Here is a 22,150-nt window from a genome sequence, read left to right on the forward strand (position 1 = left end):
CATAAACCGTCCTGGTTGAGTGTTCTGTGCTATTTAGCTCGAATGTCCCCGAAATGTCTTCTCCGAGCCCAGTGCGCAGTGGCAGTGTGGGTCATGCTGCTCGACAACACTGACCTCTCGCGTCCAGCAAATTCTCTGGTTCAGCGCCAGTCAGGTCCCGAGGGTGCCAGTCTAGAGAGGTTGAACCTGTATCGGGTTTTGCCCCATAGAGCTGCGATCATTACTGTGTGTGACATGTTATCTGAGCATCTAGTAGCCATAGGCAGGGATCAGGACCCTCCTGTGCTTGGCTCCAGACAGACACGACAAAAAGACGGTCCCTGCATCAGACACGACTCCCTGCTCTTTCCAAACACAGGGAAAACACCGTGGGCCAAGGAGCCACGTTTCCTTCCCCCTGTCCTGCTCGCCCCCCCCAGAGTTTCCTGTAAGCTGAGTGCTTGGATGGCCTCCCAGGACTGATTGAAATGCCGCCCAGCTGATTAGCAGAGCGCCCACAGCTGGCAGCAGGTGTTGCTAAGACTCGGTGCACATGAAAAAAATTATTCCACACATGAATGGAAAAACTAGGGGGAACACCTCCCCCCCATATCCACCACTGCGGGTCTTCATGGCTCTTTGTGTTAACATCTTAATTCCCCAGCTCGAGGGAGCAGGAACCTTGCCTGTTTAGATTTCTGGAGGCCAGTGTTCCCCCCCCCCCTTCCCCCAGGTGCTGCAGCTGTACTGATGAGCACCATGGGGAAATAGCAGGAGGGCCTCGCCCAGACTTGCACCAGGCCTGGAGCTGCTGCCTAGCACAGACCCTGGGCTTCGTACCGAACGGCATCCTATGATTGTGTGATGTGTCGTTAACCCGCAGTGCACCCAGCGCAGGAGCGCTGCCAACGCTGCCCAGCGCCTGCTCCCATCCATAGATTTCCACTGACTTTGAGGCTCCGGGCCTGCGAGTCTGGGAATAACTTTTGCAGGGTAATGGAGCAGCTGTCTCTTGCTCCCCTGCCTCCCTCCCTCCTCCGTGGTTTCACCAGCCGGCTTATTTTTGGCAGCTGCCGCAGCTGGAAGAGCAGTGGGATGGGCCAGCGTTGCAGGAAGTTACAGTTACAAGGAAGCAGAAGAGAGACGCTCGCGGAGAGAGAGAGAGCGAGCGAGCTAAGGGCGCAGAAAGGAAGGGGAAGGACGCTCTAGAGCACACGGGGCAAGCTGTAGCAGCTGCCTGGACGGTGGAGATACACCCACAGGCCCGGGTGGGGAGGAGCAATTCCAAATGGATCAAAGGCTGTCGGACTAACAAGCAGCCGGCTGCGATATCCCACGCTAGGTAACTTATTACCTTCCCGAGTCCCTTCTTTCTTCACGCCCCCCTCTCTGACCTGCCCTGGGTCTTGCTCCCCCAGCTGCCTGCACAGAGCCCTGGTTTCCTGCCTCTCCGGCTTTCCCTGCTGGGCTGGGCTCTGAGCGAGGCGCTGGTGTTTATCGGAAGCCACAGCTGTGGTGGCAGGGACTGGGCGAGCAGGAGGCCGGCTTAGGTCTCCGAGGCGCTGGCGCTGGTCTGTGGGGATCCCAGCAACCTCGGTGCTGTTCCTCGCGGGGCTGCCCTGGGCTGAGACTGCAGGAAAAAGTCCCTGAAGCGGTGGCCCTGGGACACTGTGATCCAGGTTAGGTCCCCCCCAAATGTGTCCTTTTCTGGAGAAGGAAACCCCCTTGTCCCAGAGCAGCACCCCTGCCCTGCTGTTGATAGAAATAGAACAGCCGGGACCCGCCGCATCCTGCCTTTCGGATTCGATGGAGCCACCGAGCAGCAGGACGGAGCCCCAGGGAGAGCGAAATGTGCCTCTAACCAGGGGGTGGTGGGCATGGAGCAGTGTGACTGAGCCAGGACTCCTGGGTTTACGTCTCAGCCTTGCTCCTGGCCAGGGGTTGCCACGAGGGACTTGGGCTCTTCTGGGTTGTAGTTCAGCGCTGTTACAGGCCTGCTCTGTGCCTCGGTTTCCCCAGCAGTAGAAGTGGGGCTGTGGAGACAGACTCTGCAGAAAGGGCGCTGGGGTGGGTGAAAAGCACCCAGAAGGGGTAGGTGAGTGACAGCCCTGGCCCTGCTCAGGGGGGCAGCGCGGGAGAACAGGGAGCCCGGGTAGGTCCCTAGCGTGGGAGCTTTCTGAGCTCGGTGACTGTTTGGGGTGGGAACGGGCGCCCGACACACACAGCAGAGCCGGCGGGAGGCAGCGTCACCCTCCCAGCAGCTTGCTTTGTGGGGGTCCCAGCCAGGCAATGGCCGGCTGGGGAGGGAAAGACTCCCTCCTAGCATGTCACCTATTAACCCTTCAGTGCCCTCCTTCCACCGAATGCCCCCAGCCACAAGCCCTGCACCACCAAACCCACGTGCAACAGCTCCCACTGGCCAGGAGTCCCTGAGCCTGGCAGCGCAGCTGGAGGACAGGGGCTGGCACCCCCCTCCCAGCCCTGACCCGCATCGGGAGGGGCAGTGCCCACAACCTGCTGCGGCCCTGGCCTGGCGCCTAGCCTGGGGCCTGTCGGGGGGAGAGAGGATGAGCCATGTGTGCCCAGGACACAAACGTCCTTCTGTTCCGGCTGCTCCCGGCGATCATGGGTTCAGCAGCTGCCTGGGCTGGTTCCGCTTTAAATGGGGCTCTTGCTCCAGTGCCCCTTGCAATAAGCACCGGTGGCATTCAATAGGGGGCAGGATCCGGGCCCCGCGCCCGCTCTCCCGATTGCTTTGGGCCCCGAATCTCCAGCGCAGGGTGCTCCCGAGTGCGGCTCTCGGCCAGGCCAGGCCCCAGCTCGACAGCTGCAGCGTCTCCCCCCTGCTGCTTTAAGGGGAGGAGGCGACCGCTTGCCCTGAGCCCGTGTCTCGTTTCTCCAGCACAGCAGCCGGCGCAGGCTGCCAGGCCCAGCGCAGAGGGCTCTGTGCCGGCGGCTAATGGCGCTGCAGCACTGGAGAGAGACGTGCAGCCACAGACAGTCTCCTCCCCATGCCAGGGAGGGCAGCCAGGCAGTGGGACACCTGGGATCCACCTGCTAGAGGAGTCACCGGCCTGGCCTTCCTGCGACTGGCACAGCCAGGCCAAGGTGTCTCCCCGCTCAGGTATCTGGAGGGGAGGGCGTAAGAACGGGTCTGTCTCATGCTTAGAGCTGCTAACTCTCCCCAGGTCTCACTGATGCTCAAATTCTCCCCTCCCCTCCCTTCTTGGAATCACCTGACTTCAATGTCACTGCTAAATAAGTAGGAAGATCTGTGGGGCTGACTCATGATTTTGTAGGGGGGGGGGCACTGCTCCTTCACCAGCTCCCCTGTCTCTCTTGCTCCCCCCTCCTGTAAATTAACTGAATGACAACAGCTGCAGCCCCACGCTTGGGTGAGCCCTTCCTCTGCCTCGGCTGGCAAACGGCTCCCCTGGTACAGTGGATTTGAGTCCCCGCTGGCTCACCCCGTCCTCACGTGAATCCATTTCAAGTGGTGGGAGAGGAGACTCCGGCCCTGGAAGGGCAGCCATGCTGCAGGGCACCCGCTGATCGCTGCAGCGGTGGGAAGGGTCTCCCGTCTCACCCGTCCACGGCGCTGGACTGAGCGGCTGCTCTGATCCTAGCCCGCTACGCTCTCTGTTGGTTGGGATGAGCCCAGCCGGCCCGGCAGGAGGAAGGGTGCATGGAGCGAGCTTTGGATTTCAGCTTTTGCAAGAGGATGCTGGGTGCTCCGCCCTCAGCAGTGCTCTGGGGCAGGCTGGGGTTTGCTCACCGGGCCCTTGCCACTCAGAGGTTCCCTCTCTGATCCACTGAGTGGTCCACTTCCCCGAGCCATCTCTGTCTGCGTTCCAGCTGAAGCAGGCCCCTGCCATGCAGTGCCCAAGATGCCTGCCCCAGGCTGGGAGCGGCTGGAGCAGGATCCAGGGACCCAAGCTGAGACGCCGAGAGATTATGCGGGTGCTGCTGCCCCCCAGCTCTTCACCAGGTAAGCGAGAGGCCTCTTATCCGGCGCTCCCCGGAGCCTACTCCCGCTGGGGTAAAATTCACTGCTCCGCATTACTGCAGCAGATGGAATCCCTGGAGTCTACCTCTCGGGGCCGCAGGGCCTAATGAGAGGGACAGGGGAGTCAGGATGCCTGGCTCTGAGAAGGTGGGAGGGTCTCAAGAATATAGCAAGGGGCTGGGATCATTGTTCCCTGTAAGCTGAGTGTGTGGGCGGCTTCCCAGGAAAGATTCAGGTGCCAACCCGCTGATTGGCTGAACTCTCACAGCTGGTAGCGTGCATTTCTCCTGCTGGGTAACACCTGGTGCACATAACAAAATTTATTCTGCACCTGTCTGGAAAAACAATTAAAGGGAAGATTGGCTGGGACCCCAGTTCCACTCCTGGGGCTGCCCCGACTCCCCTAGTGACCGTGGCAAGTCAGAGCCACATCCTGTGTGTGAATTCTCCACGGATGAAATTGTGTAAAGACAAAAGTCCTGTGGGCATGAGGGAGGGTGCTGGGTTCTTGGGGCTCGGGATGACCTTGGTTCTGGCTGGGCCCAGCTCACAGGGCAGCCCATCTGTGCTGCGTTATCAGAGGAGACTTGCCGGCCTCGTTATGTCACTTTGAATTGCATTGATGCTGGTGATTGTGCTAAGTGTTCCCTCCTAGCTTACTCAGAGGGAGCACAGTGTAGGGGGCTGGGAGACAGACCTGCTGGGGTCTCTTCCCTGCTGAGCCACTGACTCACTGGGTGAGCATGGGCAAGTCACTTTGCTACTTTGTGCCTCGGTTTCTCCATCTCTGTAGGGCCCTACTAAATTCATGGTCATGAAAAATGCACCACAGACCATGAAATCTGGTCTCCCCCTGTGAAGTCTGGTCTCTTTGTGTGCTTTTACCCTGTACTGTACAGATTTCACAGGGGAGACCAGTATTTCTCAAACTGGGGGTCCTGACCCAAAAGGCAGTTGCAGGGACTCAAAAGGTTATTTCAGTGGGGCAGGTTTCTTACTTCTGTGCTGGGCAGCTAGAGGACAGTGGCTCAGCCCTGAAGGCAGCACCCTGCCAGAAGCAGCGCAGAAGTCAGGGTGGCAATACCATACTATGCCTTTCTTCTGTGCTGCTGCTTGTGGGCGGAGCTCTGAGCTGGGCTACCAGCCAGCAGCTGCTGCTTGCCCACTTCATGGCTCTGAAGGCAGCGCCACTGCTAGCAGCAAGGTAGAAGTTCTGCAGTCCATCTCCCCCACGCACAATAACCTTGCGAGTCCTCCCTCCAACTCCTTTTTGGGACAGGACCACTACAGTTACCACACCCTGACAGTTCAGATTTAAATGGCGGAAATAATGAAATTGACCATTTTTAAAATCCTGTGGTTGCGAAATTGACCAAAATGGATTGCCAATGTGTAAGGCCCTAGCTATCTGGAGTGAAAGAAACAGACCTCCTTGGTGAAGTGCTTTGAGGTCCACAGAGGAATAGTGCTAGAGAAAGGCTAAACATCAGGGCGATAAGCAAAAAGTCCTGTTCTGAGTGAATAAGGGGGGATTGGGTGGGAGGGAGATTCCCATGTGTTCTTGCTCTGGGCCTGGCACCAGGAGGCAGAGATCTCGGGACGGGGAAGGGGGGGGAGGAATTCCCTGGGATATTGTTTACAGATAAGGTTGTGCTGCTGCGCGGGAAGAATTCCCGGGCTCATGGGATGGGGCGCGCTCTATGCTTGCTCATAACTTAGCACTTGTAAAGAGCCTGCTTCTCACAGATGTTGATTTCCCGCATCCACCTCTAGAGCCATTGGGGTCTGCCCTGAAGCAGGCCCAGGGTGTTTCCCATCAGCAGAGTACCGCATCCTGGATTAGCAGGAGTGGTATATATAGGACACCGGCGGTCACTGCCCCGTTACTCTTGGTGCTCGTGAGGCCCCAGCTGGGGCACCGTGGCCAGTTCTGGGGGCCACGCGCTCGCAAAGAGCTTAGAGCAACAGCAGTGATAAAAGTTTGGAAGACCTGACCCCTGAGGAAGTCTTGGGCATGCTGAGTCAAGAGGAGGCTGGTGGGGGGAAGGGGAGGGTCCTGAAAAGTCTGCCAGTATGTAAAAGGATGTTATCAAGAGGAGGGTAATAAGTTGCTCTCCTTGTCCAGGGTAGGACAAACAATCGGCAGAGTTTTCAACAAGGGAGATCCAGGTTCGGTATTAGGAAAAACGTTTTCTCCCACTAAGGACAGTTGAGTCTCCTGGTGTAGGATTCCTAGGGAGGCTGTGGAGTCCCCATCGAAGGTTTTTAAGTGCCGGTTGGACAGAGACCTGCTGGGCAGGGTTCCCTGTAAGCTGTGAGCTTCTGCGGCCACCCAGGAGAGATTCCGATGTCACCCAGTGGATTAGCAGAGTGCCCACGGCTAGATTTGGGTTTCTATTGGTGGTGCACATCCGCAGAAGCCTCGGTGCGCATAACACAATTATTCTGCACATGCATGGACAAGATTAGCAGGAACATGGCTGCTGGGATGGTCTAAGTTGATCTGGTTCTGCCCTAATGCAGAGGACTGGACTAGATGGCATCCGGAGGGCCCTTCCTGTTTGCCAGAAGTTGGGCATGGATGGGGGGGCGGTCGCTTGATTCCCTGTTCTGTTCCTTCCCTCTGGGGCACCTGGCATTGGCCACTGTCAGCGAGACGGACCTTTGGTGTGGCCCGCTCTGGCCGTTCTTATGGGGGGGGGGGTCCCCCACTGGGAGGCACAGGCAGGGGGAATGCCAGGGCCACGGTGGAAGGCCGTGGCAAAGACGGGATTTGAATGGCGGAGCTCCCTTCGCCTAAGCCTATGCGCCGAACGTGAGCCTGTGGCTACAAACAGGTGCCTCCTTGGGGCGTGACATGCTGCTGTCGCACCCTGGCCTCACGCGGGTGCACAGTGCACGGAGGGCGGGCCGGTCCAGCCCCCTGGATCCCGAACCCCATCAGAATGCGAGGGGAAGGTGGGCAGAACAGCCTGGCTGTGTGGGCCTGGGCCGCTGCCGGAGCGGGGCTCCATCCTTCATCTTCTCAGGGTGCAGAGGAGGCTGGGTGCTGAGGGGGAAGCTGCTCCCCTGTGTGGGGGGGACGGGGATGGAATGACAGGGGATGGGCACCCGCCTGCATCTCTTACTCCTGCTCTCTCTGGCCACCTGCCTTCCTTCCCGCCAGGTGCTGGGAGCAGCTCCATGCTTGGGAGGATCCTTCACACCACGGGCAGGCCGTGCACCAAAGCCTCCCCCCTCAGGTAGGGCACACAGCTGGGGCAGTGCGTGGGGTGGGCAGCTAAGGCAGCTCCCCACATAATGGTCTAATTGTCAGGGGGGAGGTGAGTTATTGGAGATCCTAGCCAGGAGGCAGGGCTTGTGAGTGGCTACCGACGCCCTTTCAGCGTGGCTCTTACTGATCTTTCCTTGGGAGTAGCTGCTGAGAGGCTGGGGTTAGTTTGTGGAGTCAGACAGCTCTAAGCCAGCCATTCAAACCCGCCCCAGCGTCTGTGTGCAGAGCTGCTGAGCTTAGAAAAGAAACAAGCAAGTGGGGAGGGGGATGAGAGCGGCCTCTGAAATCATGATGGGTGTGAAGAAAATGTGCAAGGACGTGGGATGTTAAATATCGGTTAATGGAATAGTTGAGTAACCTCATGAATTCTTATTGGTTACTCGGCTATTCTATTGGCCCTGGGGGCGGGGCCACCAGCCAGTGCATTCCAGCCCCACTCTCGAGGACCCCCTTGCCACTCCGCACTGCTGCATCTGTATCTGAGGCAGCAGCATGGGGAGCCAGGCGGAAGCTGGTCGGTGCAGGGAGCAAATCTAAAAACCAGCTCCCCTTGTGGACCAGCTGCCTGTTGCTTCACCCTGCTGTATCAGAGGCAGCAGTTCAGTCTGATAGCAGCCCCTGTCTGGGGGAGATCTGAGCTCCTGGACCTGGCATGAGCCAGAACTGAGCTGGACTGCCTGCCTGCCTGGCTCCTAATACACTTTAAATACAGAGGGGGTAGGTCCTGGGACTGAGCTGGGCTGCTGGCCAGCCTGCTACAAAGTGTGCTTGAGGGGGGGAGAAATGCGTTTTGTCGATAGCATTTACCAATAAGCTTTTGCTTAATCGACTACACTATTCCATCCTACTTCCCAACAACCCAAGCTAGAGTTACGCAGTGAAATGAATCGGCAGCAGGTTTAAAACAAACAGAAGGCAGGACGCCCTCACGCCAGGTGCAGTCAGCCTGTGGAACTCCTTGCTGGGGGATGTTGTGAAGGTCCAAAGTAGAAATGGGCTCAGAAAAGAATGAGAGACGTTCGTGGAAGGGAGGTTGATCGGTGGCTGTTAGGCAAGATTGTGAGGGATGCAACCCCATGTTCCTGTGTCCCTAAACCTCCACTTCCTGCTTCTGGCCTTCCGAGAACAGGATGAATCACTGAGTAACTACCCAGTTCTGTTCATTATAACAGTGTTGGGCAAGACAGGGCCTGAGGGCCAAATTTGCCTGCCAAGACTTTTAATCTGGCCCGCCTTGCTGGGACCCTCGGGCACGGAGCAGTGCCATGATGCTCAGAGGGGCTGGCTGCTCCATGTGCTTTCTGCACTGTGCACGGGGCGGGGGTGGGGGAACTTTGCACTACTGCTCCCGTCTCCAGCAACCCTCTCAGCTCCTATGACTGGCAAAGAGCCCCATGGAACAGCCAGTCACTTAGCACCTGGGGCAGGCAGGGAGCCGGCCTGAGGGTCCCACTTGGCTGCTGGCTAGGAGCCACCAACGTAAGCGCCTCCCCACCAGAGCCTGCCTCTGACACCCCAACTCCCTGCCACTTCAGCCTCCAAACCCTCTGCACCCCCCATCCCAGTTTGCAACTCCCTCCCAGACCCTGCACCCCCTTCGACACCTTTCCGCCAGGTCGGAGTCCAATCCCCCTACCCCAGGTCACACCCCCTCCTTCAGCAACACTCCCTCTCAGACCCCACACCCCTTCCTGTGCCCTGTCCCCGGCTGCCTTCTGCCCCCAGACCCCACACCCCTTCCTGTGCCCTGTCCCCGGCTCCCTTCTGCCCCCAGACCCCACACCCCTTCCTGTGCCCTGTCCCCGGCTCCCTTCTGCCCCCAGACCCCACACCCCTTCCTGTGCCCTGTCCCCGGCTCCCTTCTGCCCCCAGACCCCACACCCCTTCCTGTGCCCTGTCCCCAGCTCCCTTCTGCCCCCAGACCCCACACCCCTTCCTGTGCCCTGTCCCCGGCTCCCTTCTGCCCCCAGACCCCACACCCCTTCCTGTGCCCTGTCCCCGGCTCCCTTCTGCCCCCAGACCCCACACCCCTTCCTGTGCCCTGTCCCCGGCTCCCTTCCGCCCCCAGACCCCACACCCCTTCCTGTGCCCTGTCCCCGGCTCCCTTCTGCCCCCAGACCCCACACCCCTTCCTGTGCCCTATCCCCGGCTCCCTTCTGCCCCCAGACCCCACACCCCTTCCTGTGCCCTGTCCCCGGCTCCCTTCCGCCCCCAGACCCCACACCCCTTCCTGTGCCCTGTCCCCGGCTGCCTTCTGCCCCCAGACCCCACACCCCTTCCTGTGCCCTGTCCCCGGCTCCCTTCTGCCCCCAGACCCCACACCCCTTCCTGTGCCCTGTCCCCGGCTCCCTTCTGCCCCCAGACCCCACACCCCTTCCTGTGCCCTATCCCCGGCTGCCTTCTGCCCCCAGACCCCACACCCCTTCCTGTGCCCTGTCCCCGGCTGCCTTCTGCCCCCAGACCCCACACCCCTTCCTGTGCCCTGTCCCCGGCTGCCTTCTGCCCCCAAACCCCACACCCCTTCCTGTGCCCTGTCCCCGGCTCCCTTCTGCCCCCAGACCCCACACCCCTTCCTGTGCCCTATCCCCGGCTGCCTTCTGCCCCCAGACCCCACACCCCTTCCTGTGCCCTGTCCCCGGCTGCCTTCTGCCCCCAGACCCCACACCCCTTCCTGTGCCCTATCCCCGGCTGCCTTCTGCCCCCAGACCCCACACCCCTTCCTGTGCCCTGTCCCCGGCTGCCTTCTGCCCCCAGACCCCACACCCCTTCCTGTGCCCTATCCCCGGCTCCCTTCCGCCCCCAGACCCCACACCCCTTCCTGTGCCCTGTCCCCGGCTCCCTTCTGCCCCCAGACCCCACACCCCTTCCTGTGCCCTGTCCCCGGCTCCCTTCCGCCCCCAGACCCCACACCCCTTCCTGTGCCCTGTCCCCGGCTCCCTTCTGCCCCCAGACCCCACACCCCTTCCTGTGCCCTATCCCCGGCTCCCTTCTGCCCCCAGACCCCACACCCCTTCCTGTGCCCTGTCCCCGGCTCCCTTCTGCCCCCAGACCCCACACCCCTTCCTGTGCCCTATCCCCGGCTCCCTTCTGCCCCCAGACCCCACACCCCTTCCTGTGCCCTGTCCCCGGCTCCCTTCCGCCCCCAGACCCCACACCCCTTCCTGTGCCCTATCCCCGGCTGCCTTCTGCCCCCAGACCCCACACCCCTTCCTGTGCCCTGTCCCCGGCTGCCTTCTGCCCCCAGACCCCACACCCCTTCCTGTGCCCTGTCCCCGGCTCCCTTCTGCCCCCAGACCCCACACCCCTTCCTGTGCCCTATCCCCGGCTCCCTTCTGCCCCCAGACCCCACACCCCTTCCTGTGCCCTGTCCCCGGCTCCCTTCTGCCCCCAGACCCCACACCCCTTCCTGTGCCCTGTCCCCGGCTCCCTTCCGCCCCCAGACCCCACACCCCTTCCTGTGCCCTGTCCCCGGCTCCCTTCTGCCCCCAGACCCCACACCCCTTCCTGTGCCCTATCCCCGGCTCCCTTCTGCCCCCAGACCCCACACCCCTTCCTGTGCCCTGTCCCCGGCTCCCTTCTGCCCCCAGACCCCACACCCCTTCCTGTGCCCTATCCCCGGCTCCCTTCTGCCCCCAGACCCCACACCCCTTCCTGTGCCCTGTCCCCGGCTCCCTTCCGCCCCCAGACCCCACACCCCTTCCTGTGCCCTATCCCCGGCTGCCTTCTGCCCCCAGACCCCACACCCCTTCCTGTGCCCTGTCCCCGGCTGCCTTCTGCCCCCAGACCCCACACCCCTTCCTGTGCCCTGTCCCCGGCTCCCTTCTGCCCCCAGACCCCACACCCCTTCCTGTGCCCTATCCCCGGCTGCCTTCTGCCCCCAGACCCCACACCCCTTCCTGTGCCCTGTCCCCGGCTGCCTTCTGCCCCCAGACCCCACACCCCTTCCTGTGCCCTGTCCCCGGCTCCCTTCTGCCCCCAGACCCCACACCCCTTCCTGTGCCCTGTCCCCGGCTCCCTTCCGCCCCCAGACCCCACACCCCTTCCAGTGCCCTGTCCCCGGCTGCCTTCTGCCCCCAGACCCCAAACCACTCCAGAGAAAAGTGCAGCCCTTGGCCACTTGCCAAAATCTTGGTGTGCCCTCCCCTTTGCTCTACAGCTAATGATTGCCCATCCTTGCTCTTTACCAGGGGTAGGTAAAAGGGCCTCTGTAGGCCAGATCTGGCCTACCAAGTGGGTGGATCCAGCCCGCGGAGGCCCTGCTCCTCCCCCTCCCCCAAGGCCAATCAGGACCTGGAGAGCTCCCAAAGCCTTCTCCACTCTACCCCCCCCCCCCCCCCCCCGGCCCTGAGAGGAGCCCGTGGCACTTCAAAGTGTCCCATGCTCCTTGCAGGGCAGGAGGAGGCTTCTTGTGAAATACGTTAGGCCTCAGCCAGGTTCCCAGTGGACTAGTGTCTACAGAATAAACAGCCCCGGGTGCTCACAGCCCCCTTGTTCCCTGGCGCGGCGGACAGGTCGAGGCCTGAATGCAGACTCAGTGGGTCCCTCCATGGCAGGCCTGAGACAGGGGCCGGGGAGGCTCGGGGCCAGACGGGTGTGAGGAGCCAGTGGGCATGTTGTGCAGCTCAGCTTTCCGAAGGGGGAGGGGAAGGGTGATTCTCTCTCCGCTGTAGGAGCAGGTCCTGGTTTGTTGTCCTCCGATTCCCCATTTCCCTTCATGCCCCTGCCGCTGACATGGGCCCGGCCGCCATCATGCTTTCCCCTCTGCTTCCTGAAAGAGGCTCCTCCCCACCTTTCGGAAGCGTTGTGTTACAAGCAGGGAAGGGGTTCCCCCTAAGGATGTGAAGGACTAGTCGACTTATCGGATAGTCGAGTCGACTAGTCACTTCTACCCCTTGCTGCCTCTATCTGATAGAGGCTGCAAAGGGGCGGGGGAAAGGGGACGTTTCAAAGCAGCAGCTCTGCATGGAGCCCGGGGTCAGCTGGGGACTCCCTAGCAGACCCGGGGCTCCCTACGGCATTTCCATGGAACCTGGAGTCAGCTGGGGAGCTCCCAGCCGATCCCAGCTCTGCATGGCATTTCAAAGGGGCAGCACTGCATGGAGCCCAGGAGGAATGCGGAAGTGCCAGGCGAGTAGTCAATGGAAATTCCATCATCTACTCGACTAGTAAATTAATCGTTATTTAACATGCTTAGTGCCCCATAGGGCTGAGGGGTTGGCTGGCGAGCCAGTTATGGCTGGGAGGTCCAGGTTCACTAAGGCTGCAGCTGGCCTGGAGTCTCCCAGAATTGACATGGATCTCCCGGTGACTGTTGAAAGCGTCTGGGAGATTTTAATAGGATAGTCATTATGTCATGTTGGGGCGGGAAATCTCCCAGAATCGCTTCGGTCAATTGGCCACCCTACCTGCCATTACCTCCCCAGCTCTGGGCCGTAGAGGCAGACTCAGCTGCCCCACGCTGGGCTTCGCGCTCTCACCGATTCCCTGCCCGCTGCTTTGCAGGAGTTTTGCTCGCTACCAAGGAGGATTCCAGGAGAAGGCATCTCAGCCGGGCTCCACCCGGCATGGCCAGATGGCCCTGAGGAACGTGGCTTCTTTGGGTAAGGCCCTGTGCTCCCATCGTGGGGTGGGACCCCATCGTGAAGGGGCAGTGTGGGTGCACAGGGCTTGCAGTCAGGAGAGCAGGATGGGAGGCAGCCACTGAGGTGTGGTAGTTAGAAAAGGGAAACTGAGTCAGGACTCTTCCGTTCTGTCACTGACTCACTGCGGGGCCCGGGGGCCCGTTGGCTCCTCATTCGGTGCCTCTTTGTGTGAAACAAAGCGGGTCACCCTCACCCCCAAACCCTTTGTAGTGTGTTGGGGGGGGAATTGCTCCCTTTGTACTAAAGGCACCTTCTTGGCAGGACAGGCTGGGCTGGGGAGGGGGCACGGGCAGCGTGAGCACGGGGGCACCGGGGGGAAAGCACAGCGCAGGAACGCTGCCGCGATACAGGGGTGAAGGGGCAATCGGGGGCTCTTGGGCTCTGATAAAGTTTGAAGTAGCCAGTGGCTGGCACTGCCCTGAGGGACTCTAGTGCTGCGGGTACCGGAGCAGCTTGGCCATTTTGAAACACGAGACAACCTTCCTCCACCCCGCACTCCCCCATTTGTGAGCATCCCTCTTCTTCCCCTGCCCCAGATGCCATCCAGAAGCACCGGAAGAGCCTGTCAGACTGGTTCAGCCACCAGCCCAGTGAGGAGAGGCAGTTCGGCCCGTCTTTCTCGCTGGACACCGTCCACGTGGACCCGGTCATTCGGGAGAGCTCCCTGGAGGAGATCCTGAAGCCCTCGCCCGAGCTGACCATCGTGAACCAGCTCCAGTCCCCCTGCAGCCGGACCATCGGCCTCCAGAACCTCTTCGACGCGGACGCCTGCGGGCAGCGGGTGAAGAACGTGGTGCTCTACGGCATGGTGGGCACGGGGAAGAGCACCCTCATCAAGAAGATGGTGGTGGACTGGTGCCACGGGCGCCTGCCCCGCTTTGAGCTGGTCCTCCCCTTCTCCTGCGAGGACCTGTCCCAGAGCCACGCGCCCGTCTCGCTGCAGCGCCTCATCACCAAAAAGTACCTGCACCTCAAGGACGTGGTGCCGCTGCTGGGCTCCACCAACCTCAGGGTGCTCGTCGTCCTCACCGGCTTGGAGCGGCTCAATTTGGACTTCCGGCTGGCCGGCACGGAGCTGTGCTGTGACCCCCATGAGCCCGTGCCTCCCTCCGCCATAGTGGTCAACCTGCTGAGGAAATACATGCTGCCAGAGGTCAGTGTCCCTCCCCGTCTGGAGCTGTGGGCCCACGGGGGGACTGCGGGTAGAAACGGGGATCCACTACCCAAATCCCCTTGCTTGGCGAGGCCTGACAGGCTGGTACAAGGGCAGCCCCTGGGGGAAAGCTTCCCCACACCCATGTGCTGGAATGACACACGCACCCCCATGGCCCTCCTGGCAGGGGTTGCCATGACAAATTTAGGCCTTGGCCTCTCTGCACAGGCTGGGAAGGAGACCAATCTATGCCAGTTGGGAGGGTGATTTCATCGACAACCTGCAGTTATCAGCGTAACATTGGGCCTGGGACCTGGGGTTTCGTTTGTGATGTGCCACATGCCAAAGACCAGACGGCCGAAATGGAAAGTGGAAAATCCAGAAGGCCTGGGGGAATTGGCGCTGGAGGAGGGGCGAGGCGAATGAATTGATGGCACAGCTCAGGTGACACCATGTGTCCCATGCTAGTGTCGGTGGCTCTTACCGGTTGAGCCATCAGTGCGGGCTGTGGCACGTACGATTTGAGGTCAACGTCACCTGACTCCCATCCTGGCCTCACCAATCCCCCTCGATCTGTTTCATTGCGTAGGCAGGGCCTGGCCCGAAGAACTCGGCTGCCAGTGTGGGGTTTTCTCTGCGCGCTGGGTCAGGCCAATGATGGTTTGACACAGCGAGGGCGACTGCCTTAGATCTCCGCTCTGTGCCTCTCTGCTCTGATTGCAGGCCAGCATCGTCGTCACCACGCGTCCCTCCGCCGTGGGCCACATCCCCAGCAAGTACGTGGGCCGCTACGCCGAGGTCTGTGGCTTCTCCGACACCAACCTCCAGAAGCTGTACTTCCAGATGCGCCTGAGCCAACCCGGGTGCGACAGCAGCGGGAACAGCGGCCATGCCGAGAGCAACTCGGCCGAGCAGGACAACCTGGTGGAGATGCTCTCAAGGAACCTGGAGCGCCACAACCAGATCGCGGCGGCTTGCTTCCTGCCCTCTTACTGCTGGCTGGTCTGCACCACCCTGAACTTCCTCTACTTCACCAAGTCGGTGCCTCCACCGCAGACCCTGACAGGCATCTACACCAGCTTCCTGCGGCTCAACTTCAGCGGAGAGGTCCTGGACAGCACCGACCCCACCAACATCTCCATGATGAAATACGTGGCCAAGACGGTGGGCAAGCTGGCCCACGCGGGGGTGATGTCCCGCCAGACCTGCTTCTCTGAGGAAGACCTGCGGAAGTGCTTCGAAGTGGAGATGAGGACCGAAGGTGAGCTCAACCTCCTCAATATCTTCCGCAGCGATGTCTTCCGCTTCTTCCTCACGCCCTGCGTCCAGCCGGGCAAGGAGCACACCTTCGTCTTCACCATCCCTGCCATGCAGGAGTACCTGGCGGCCCTCTACGTGGTGTTGGGCGAGAAGAAGACCCTGGCGCAGCGGGTGGGGAAGGAGGTGTCCGAGGTCATCAGCAAGGTAGGCGAGGACGTAGCACTGGTGCTAAGCGTCGTCTCCAAAATCCTGCCCCTGCGCATCTTGCCTCTGCTCTTCAGCCTCCTCAAGATCTTCCCTCGCTTCTTCAGCCGGCTCAGTGGCAAGGACCGCGACACCATTGCCCACACTGTAGCCGTGGAGATGTTCAAGGAGGAGGACTCCTTCAATGACGACGTGCTAGACCAGATCAACTCCAGCATCTTGGGGATGGAGGGCCCCTTGAGCCACCCTGACGAGGCCCCGGATGACGAAGTCTTTGAGCTCTTCCCCATCTTCATGGGAGGGCTCCTGTCACGCCGCAACCGGGCCATCCTGGAGCAGCTGGGCTGCTCCATCCAGAACCTGGCGGCCTTTGAGATCGCCAACGCCATGAAGAAGACCGTGATCAGGAACAGCCATAAATGGCTGCCCTCATCGGAGCTGATGGACTACTTCGTCTTCCTGCATGAGTTCCAGAATGATCGCTTCACGGCCGAAGCCATCCGCTCCCTCAAGGCCATCAACCTCTCCTCCGTCAAGATGACCCCGCTCAAATGCTCCATCCTGGCCTCCGTCATGGGCACCACCAGCCATGAGGTAGAGGAGCTGAATCTGGCCTCGTGCCACCTCGACCTCAACAGCCTGAGGATTCTTTTCCCTGTCCTGTTACGGTGCCGGACGCTCCAGTGAGTGCCTCCTTCTATGTGCCTGGGGTCTGGGTCATCCATGTAGATCAGGGGAGGCCTTACCAGGGCCGTCCTTAGTACTGCATAGGTCCCCATAAATTCTATTAAATATATCGGTGCCCCTGTGCCCGACGGCTGCTGAGGGAGAGGGAATGAGGGGATTTTATAATCTTCTGCAACACACCAATGAAATACGTTTAAAGCAAATTTTAAACGAAGGTCCTGTGGAAAGTAAATTCAGAAACCGACCGTATCTACCTGGCACTGTTAAACGGCTTCGTTATCACTTGATTGGCTCTTTTGCAGGCTCAATGTTCTGCTGATAGTGAAAGCCTGCCAGAGCTTCTCAATTAACTTCCTCTCTCTGGAGGAAGCAGAGCCAGGGAGAGGAAGAGGTGGGTGGGAGGACATTAAGACCCAAGGGTGCCCCCAATTTGTGGATGTCCTACACCAGTGTTTCTCAACTTTTTTTGATAAAGTAGCCCTTTAAACAAATGTCTTGCAATGGTAGAAAAAATTGTGTGTCTGAAAACTGTAGGTGCTGGAGATACTTATAATTTTTTTCCAACAACTTTGCTCCTGTTTTGTCCTGGTCTGCTTTTTAAATATGCCTGGTATTGCAATCTCCTGTTCTACCAGAAGGTGGCAAGCTTCAGTCAGGAAAGAGAATACTGTAGATCTGAAAAACTGTCCTATTCCTTAGGCCAGAGCAAAATCAATACAAGGACAGTCTGGGAGGGAATTGTAGGGTAGATTTTTTTTTTCTCTCTCTCTCCTCCAATATCCACCCACATTCATAGCAAGAGCATCCATGCAGCTCTGGGATTCTGCCTGAGAGCTCATGGCTTTTAGTCTTCTGGCTGGCACTGTTCAACTTCTGGTCGTTGCATGAGACTGGGGAGCATTTTCTCCCTGTATGGGAGGTAATTGTGTGTAATTTTCCAAGCAGAGGGATGGAAGTCCTCTATGATTGACCAGGCCTGGCAGCAGTAATACTGAGCAGTTACATAGCATCTTTCCCGGGCTTCATGGACATTAATTGGTTAAGGAGGGAGGTCAGTGTTATTAACGTAGATGGGGAAATGACTTGTCCAGGGCTTCCCTGTAGCAGTGCTGGGACGAAACCCCAGTTCAGGTTCCCAGTTCTGTGCTTTTTGACCACAAGATCAGGTGGCTTCTCCCATTGGGTTGCCTCAGGAGAGACCTCATCCCTTTTGGTTCTCACTTCCTAGTCCTGCAGTGTCTGGCAGGCTGGCGGAGGTGTGTGTGGGGACCGGTGGGTGGGTGTGAGTCACACTGCAATAGGTATAGATACATCTCCTCTGCATCCAGCAGTAACCTCCATTCCACCCTCGAGGGCCCGAGCGTGGTACTGGTACAGCAGCGGCAGGTATGGGGAGCCTTGGCCGGTGCCGCTGCTGACCTCTTGCTTTGTCTCAGTTTGCAGCTCAACAGCCTAGGCCCTGAAGCCTGCAAGGAGATCCGGGACCTGCTCCTGCATGACAAGTGTGTGGTGAGCACCCTGCGGTGAGTGTGCTCTGGAAACCCAGCGCCCGTCCCCCGCTCCCGCCCCACCAAAGCTGGACTCTCTGACCTCCCTGATGGTGAGGTCACTTCCTTAGTGTTCACTGGCCTGGCCTGGGGGTGTGTTGGATCTCATGGTCAGCGGTTCAAGCTCCGAATCAGGCCCCACCATTACTATGGCCAGAGCCTGGGGCGGGGAGGTAGTAGAGGGTAAGCAAATGGCTGAGAGGAAAGGCTGGGGGCAGAGTGCGCTGGTTGTTACTTTGGCTCTTATTAAGCAGGCTTTACGGTCCGTTCAGGGCAGCTGACGCTGCTGCTGGTGCCCAAGGCCTGTCAAGGATCCTTTAAAGGGCTGGCAGAGGTGTCCGACCCAGTGCAGACATAGCTCCGCCAAAGGGGCATGGATCAAGATGGGTTTCTGGGCACTTGGTCGTGGAGGCAGTATATCTGGTGTGCTCCATCGCTTTTCTGCCTTGCAGCCCATATTTCCGTGTCTCTCACTGTGCCGCACCCTGGCCCCTCCTATCCCGGCAGCCCTGCTCTGCCTGTGGGATTCTCTAGCGTTGTTTCAGGGCGAGGGGAGCTGACTGTGTAGGGCCTGCAGCACACTCATGCCTCTTTCCCGTGTTGCTGAGGGAAGGGTGGTGTCCGTTCCATGAGGGTGGGGGGAGGAATGTGAGGGAAATGTATACAAAGGTGAGGAAGGTGTATAAGGGGAAAGTTTTCTCTGAAGTAGGAGCACAGAAAGGAACTGGTATCGTGCCCCTGCCAGGGCTGTCGTAAATGGAACAGGACTAGCTGCAATTTTTTCCATCAAATCTGTCTTTCAACAGAAAATTGAGCTTTCAGCTAGATGAAGTAGTTTGCAAGAAGTGTCTACTTTCCATGGAAAATGATAGTGATCTGTTTTTTAATTAAACCGCCAGCTCTCCAATCCCCAAAATAGCCCAATTTCGACATGTTGCCGAGCTGCCTTATGGCAGTTGTAGTTCATTTGCTTCAGGACCACGTTCTCTTCTATGTGCCAGGCTCCCCAACTGAACTACATTTCCCAGGGTGCACCATGGCCAGGGACTACCATGAAGAACAGCCTCCCTCCCCCAAAAGGGGAAACTGTACATCGTCATGGGAGAGGTAGTCCAACTGGGGAGCCCAGCTTATAGTGGAGAATGGAAGCATGAGACAGTGGAACTACAACACCCAGGAGGCACTGCAGCAGTGTTTCCAAATTGAAATGCTTAGGTCATCAAATTTCTGCCCCGAATAAAAATCCCTATGAAAATTTATACAGAATTTTTTTTCTTTTCAAAATGCTGAAATTATCTGTAGTGTGTGCGGGGTGGGGGAAGCATTTCCCACCAGTTCTGGGCTCAGATGCTCCCCTTAAACTATTCTCCCCCCAGAGCTGTGTCTCCTTACACCCTGCAGTAGTCAGGCTGTAGTGAGCACCCCGCTAGCTAGTCCCTGCTGGAGGGGCAGCCCCATCTCCTGACTACCCCCTTTCCCACTGTCACCTTCCTGTGTTGTTTTCAGGCTCTCGGACAACCCCGTGACTGAGCAGGGAGCCAAATACTTGGCTGAGGCCATTGCAGGCAATCGCTCCCTGACGCACCTGTCCCTGCTGCACACCTCCCTGGGGAACCAGGGCGTGGAGGTGATCACTCGGCATCTGGCCCAAAACCAGCACCTCAAGGAGCTCAACGTGGGCTACAATTCGGTGACGGACGAGGCCGCCCTGGCGCTGGCGGAGGTGGCCAAGAGGCATGCGACGTTGAAGGAAGTGCAGTGAGTGCCCACGCCTCTTCCTGTCCCCACCCAGCCTTATCGGTGCCCTCCCTGGCCCGCCCATGACCCCAGACCAGGGAGCCAGCTTTATAGGCACCAGCTTTCCTCCTTGGTGGTACTCCCAGCCCGTGATACCTGGCTCCCAGCCCGTGATACCTGGCTCCGCTGCCATAGGGGCTTGTGGCTGATCTACAGGCTGGACCTCCCTGGTCTGGCACCTGCTGGACCAGGGGAGATCAGTGCTCCTCAGCTGGCCACTGGCCCCTGCTCCTGGGTTCTCCTCTGGGCTGTTGGCCCACTCTGGCTGCCAGCCCTGGCCACCGGCTCTGCTCCCTGTCTGGCAGGGCTTCTGTCTACTGGCCCCCCGTTACCGGCCTGGCTGTGGCTGCCTAGCCCCGCCTGGGACTCCCGGCCGCCAGGCTCACCGCCAGCCTCCCGCTCCCGGCCGCCAGGGCTCTCTGGTCCATCAGCATCCCATGGCCCTGCCGTCCCAGAGAGTCCCACATCTCAAAGGTTCAGATTTCAGCACGTGTCTCTTAGTGCCGGCTACGCCCCCTTGTCCGTGGCTCCTCCTGAGCTTGCCCCTGCTGGCTGCTAGAGTCCTTGTCTCTCATTGGTCACGACCCCCTGAGCTCTGCTTCTCCGACGGGTTACTGCCACGAAAGCAAAGCATAGGCTGCATGAGTGCGTATCCCTCATTGGTCACTGCCTTGCCCCCGTCCAATCCCATGCTTATCTCCCATTGGCCACTCCCTCCACGTGGCTGCTGGAGACTTTGTCCCTCATTGGCTACTGTTCATCCACACATCTCCCATTGGCTGCTGCTTCTCTCTAAGCCTGCACTCATTGGCTACTGCCCTTTGGGGCTGCTCCTGTGCTTTCATTTCATTGGCCACTGCCCCCCATGCTCATCTCTCATTGGTCTGATAAATCCCGCCCAACCCAGCTCCTCTCTTCCCCAGCCTGTATTTCAACGACATCAGCGAGGAGGGCAAGCAGGCCCTGCATGCGCTGCGCAGGGACCGCGACGGTGTCCAGGTGCTGGTGTTCCTCACGGCGGGCACCGACGTCTCCGACGACTGGGCCCTCATCCTGAGCGTGGTGCAGAAGAACCTGCCCATCTGGGACCGCGAGCGGGTCCAGCAGCACCTCGCCCGGCTGCTGCAGGACCTGGAGTGCAGCCGCCGGCAGACCGGCAACCCCTGGAAGAAAGCCAAGTTCCTGCGGGTGGAGAGCCAAGTCAAGAAGATGCTGGTTAAAATCCAGCAGGGGACCCACTAGCGCCCCCCTCGCCTCTCCCGGGGGCCTCGCGTCCCAGCAGGAGGGGCGGGTATAGGGGTAGAGGAGTGCTGGAGGGGGTCACTCCGAACCATTTCCCCCACAGCAGCGTTTGCTTGGGTGGCTGGGAACACTGGGGAGAAGACGTTGGGGACTCTCTGCGGGGAGCAGATGGTTACTTGCGGCTCTACAGAGTCGGGGGGGGGGGGTCTAATCAGGAGAAGCCACAGGGCCAGGACAGCTGACTGAGGCCTGGAAAAAAAGCAGGCTGCCTCTGGAGGTATGTGGTCAGAGCGGCTGCTGGGAGGGCGAGGGGGAAGCTTGCACAGCACTGGCCCCGGCTTCAGACGGCCCCATGGCGCTCTCGCTTGGATCCCGCCTGCACGGATCTCCGGGACACGCCCCGTGCTAGGATTCACTGGGCTGCTTCCCAAGCAGTTCCTGGCCCCTCTTCCTGGAGCGCCCCGAGGCTCTGCGTCCTGCCCTCTCGCGTGCGGTCTCCGCCGTGCCCAGGTAGAACTGCCGCGAAGCAGCATCGCCACGAGCTGCCCCGTGCCTCTGGCAGGGAGCCGCCCTGCTGTTCCCAGACAGCAAGCAGCCGTTGGCACAGCTGGGGGTCCCTGGCTCTGCCCCCAGCGAGCCATGCTGGTTGCAAGGCTTAGGGGGCTGCAGTCTGAACTCTCTAGGGCTGAGAATGGCAGGGTCGCCGGTCAGGCCGAGCACGGGGCAGGTTTGTATGGAGGCAGGGCACCAAAGGGCTGAGAGCCAGTGAGCAGCCAAGGGCATGAGGCTCCTAGACCATACGGTGTCATTTCCTCGAGGCTCGGGGGCTTCCGAGCGCGCCCATTCTGATCAGGGAGCATTTGACACTGATGGCGCAGGGGAATCGGGCCCTGGGAGCTCCTCCTGCGAGTTGGGGTGGCAAAATCCGAGACCGTGGGGTGCGGGAGCAGGGAGTCTGGGAGGGTGATGAAGCAGGCGAAGGCAGCGGACAAGGAGGGAAAGCAGATGGAAGTGCTGCGGGGAGGAGGTGCGTGTGTGTGTGTGTGTCTGTGTGTGTGTGTGTGTGTGTGTGTGTGTTGGCGGTGGGGGGCTTACACCTAGTTGAGTCGGTGTGTGTGTGTGTATTTTGCACCCTCGCTCTGGGCTGCGGACAGGGCCACGTGAGGCCTGACGGGGGGAGCAGCTCTGGAGGTTGCTCACGGTATTGGACACTGTTGTGTGTAGCCATGAAATTAAACCACTTTGTTTCCACCAACACGAGCGGTTCCCACGCTGATCTGTTCCTGCGGGGTCGTGGCCTTCCCAAAGGTGCTGGGGGCTGGAGCCCATGCTGCATCTCCCCCCGCTCATGTGGGGAGC

The 22,150-nt window shown here is 59.8% G+C and overlaps 1 protein-coding gene across 4 annotated transcripts; it reads left to right on the top strand.

Moving 5' to 3' along the window:
- Positions 1-1,094: 1,094 nt before the first annotated feature.
- NLRX1 (NLR family member X1) lies at positions 1,095-22,074 on the top strand. Of its 4 annotated transcripts, XM_075909751.2 has the most exons (10): positions 1,095-1,321; positions 2,882-3,103; positions 3,835-3,967; positions 7,152-7,227; positions 12,762-12,859; positions 13,438-14,054; positions 14,778-16,201; positions 17,642-17,728; positions 19,259-19,510; positions 20,473-22,074. In XM_075909751.2, exons 3-10 carry the CDS (start codon positions 3,853-3,855, stop codon positions 20,789-20,791), a joined length of 2,988 nt encoding a protein of 995 aa, XP_075765866.2. In that variant the 5' UTR covers positions 1,095-1,321; positions 2,882-3,103; positions 3,835-3,852; the 3' UTR covers positions 20,792-22,074. The 4 variants fall into 4 exon arrangements, with proteins under 4 accessions (XP_075765866.2, XP_075765868.2, XP_006111262.4 ...); XM_075909753.2 differs by lacking the exon at positions 7,152-7,227; XM_006111200.4 differs by lacking the exon at positions 2,882-3,103.
- The last annotated feature ends 76 nt before the right edge of the window (positions 22,075-22,150 follow it).

Source organism: Pelodiscus sinensis, chromosome 25 (genome assembly GCF_052426305.1).
Source record: "Pelodiscus sinensis isolate ZL-2025 chromosome 25, ASM5242630v1, whole genome shotgun sequence".
NCBI classification, from domain to species: domain Eukaryota; kingdom Metazoa; phylum Chordata; order Testudines; family Trionychidae; genus Pelodiscus; species Pelodiscus sinensis.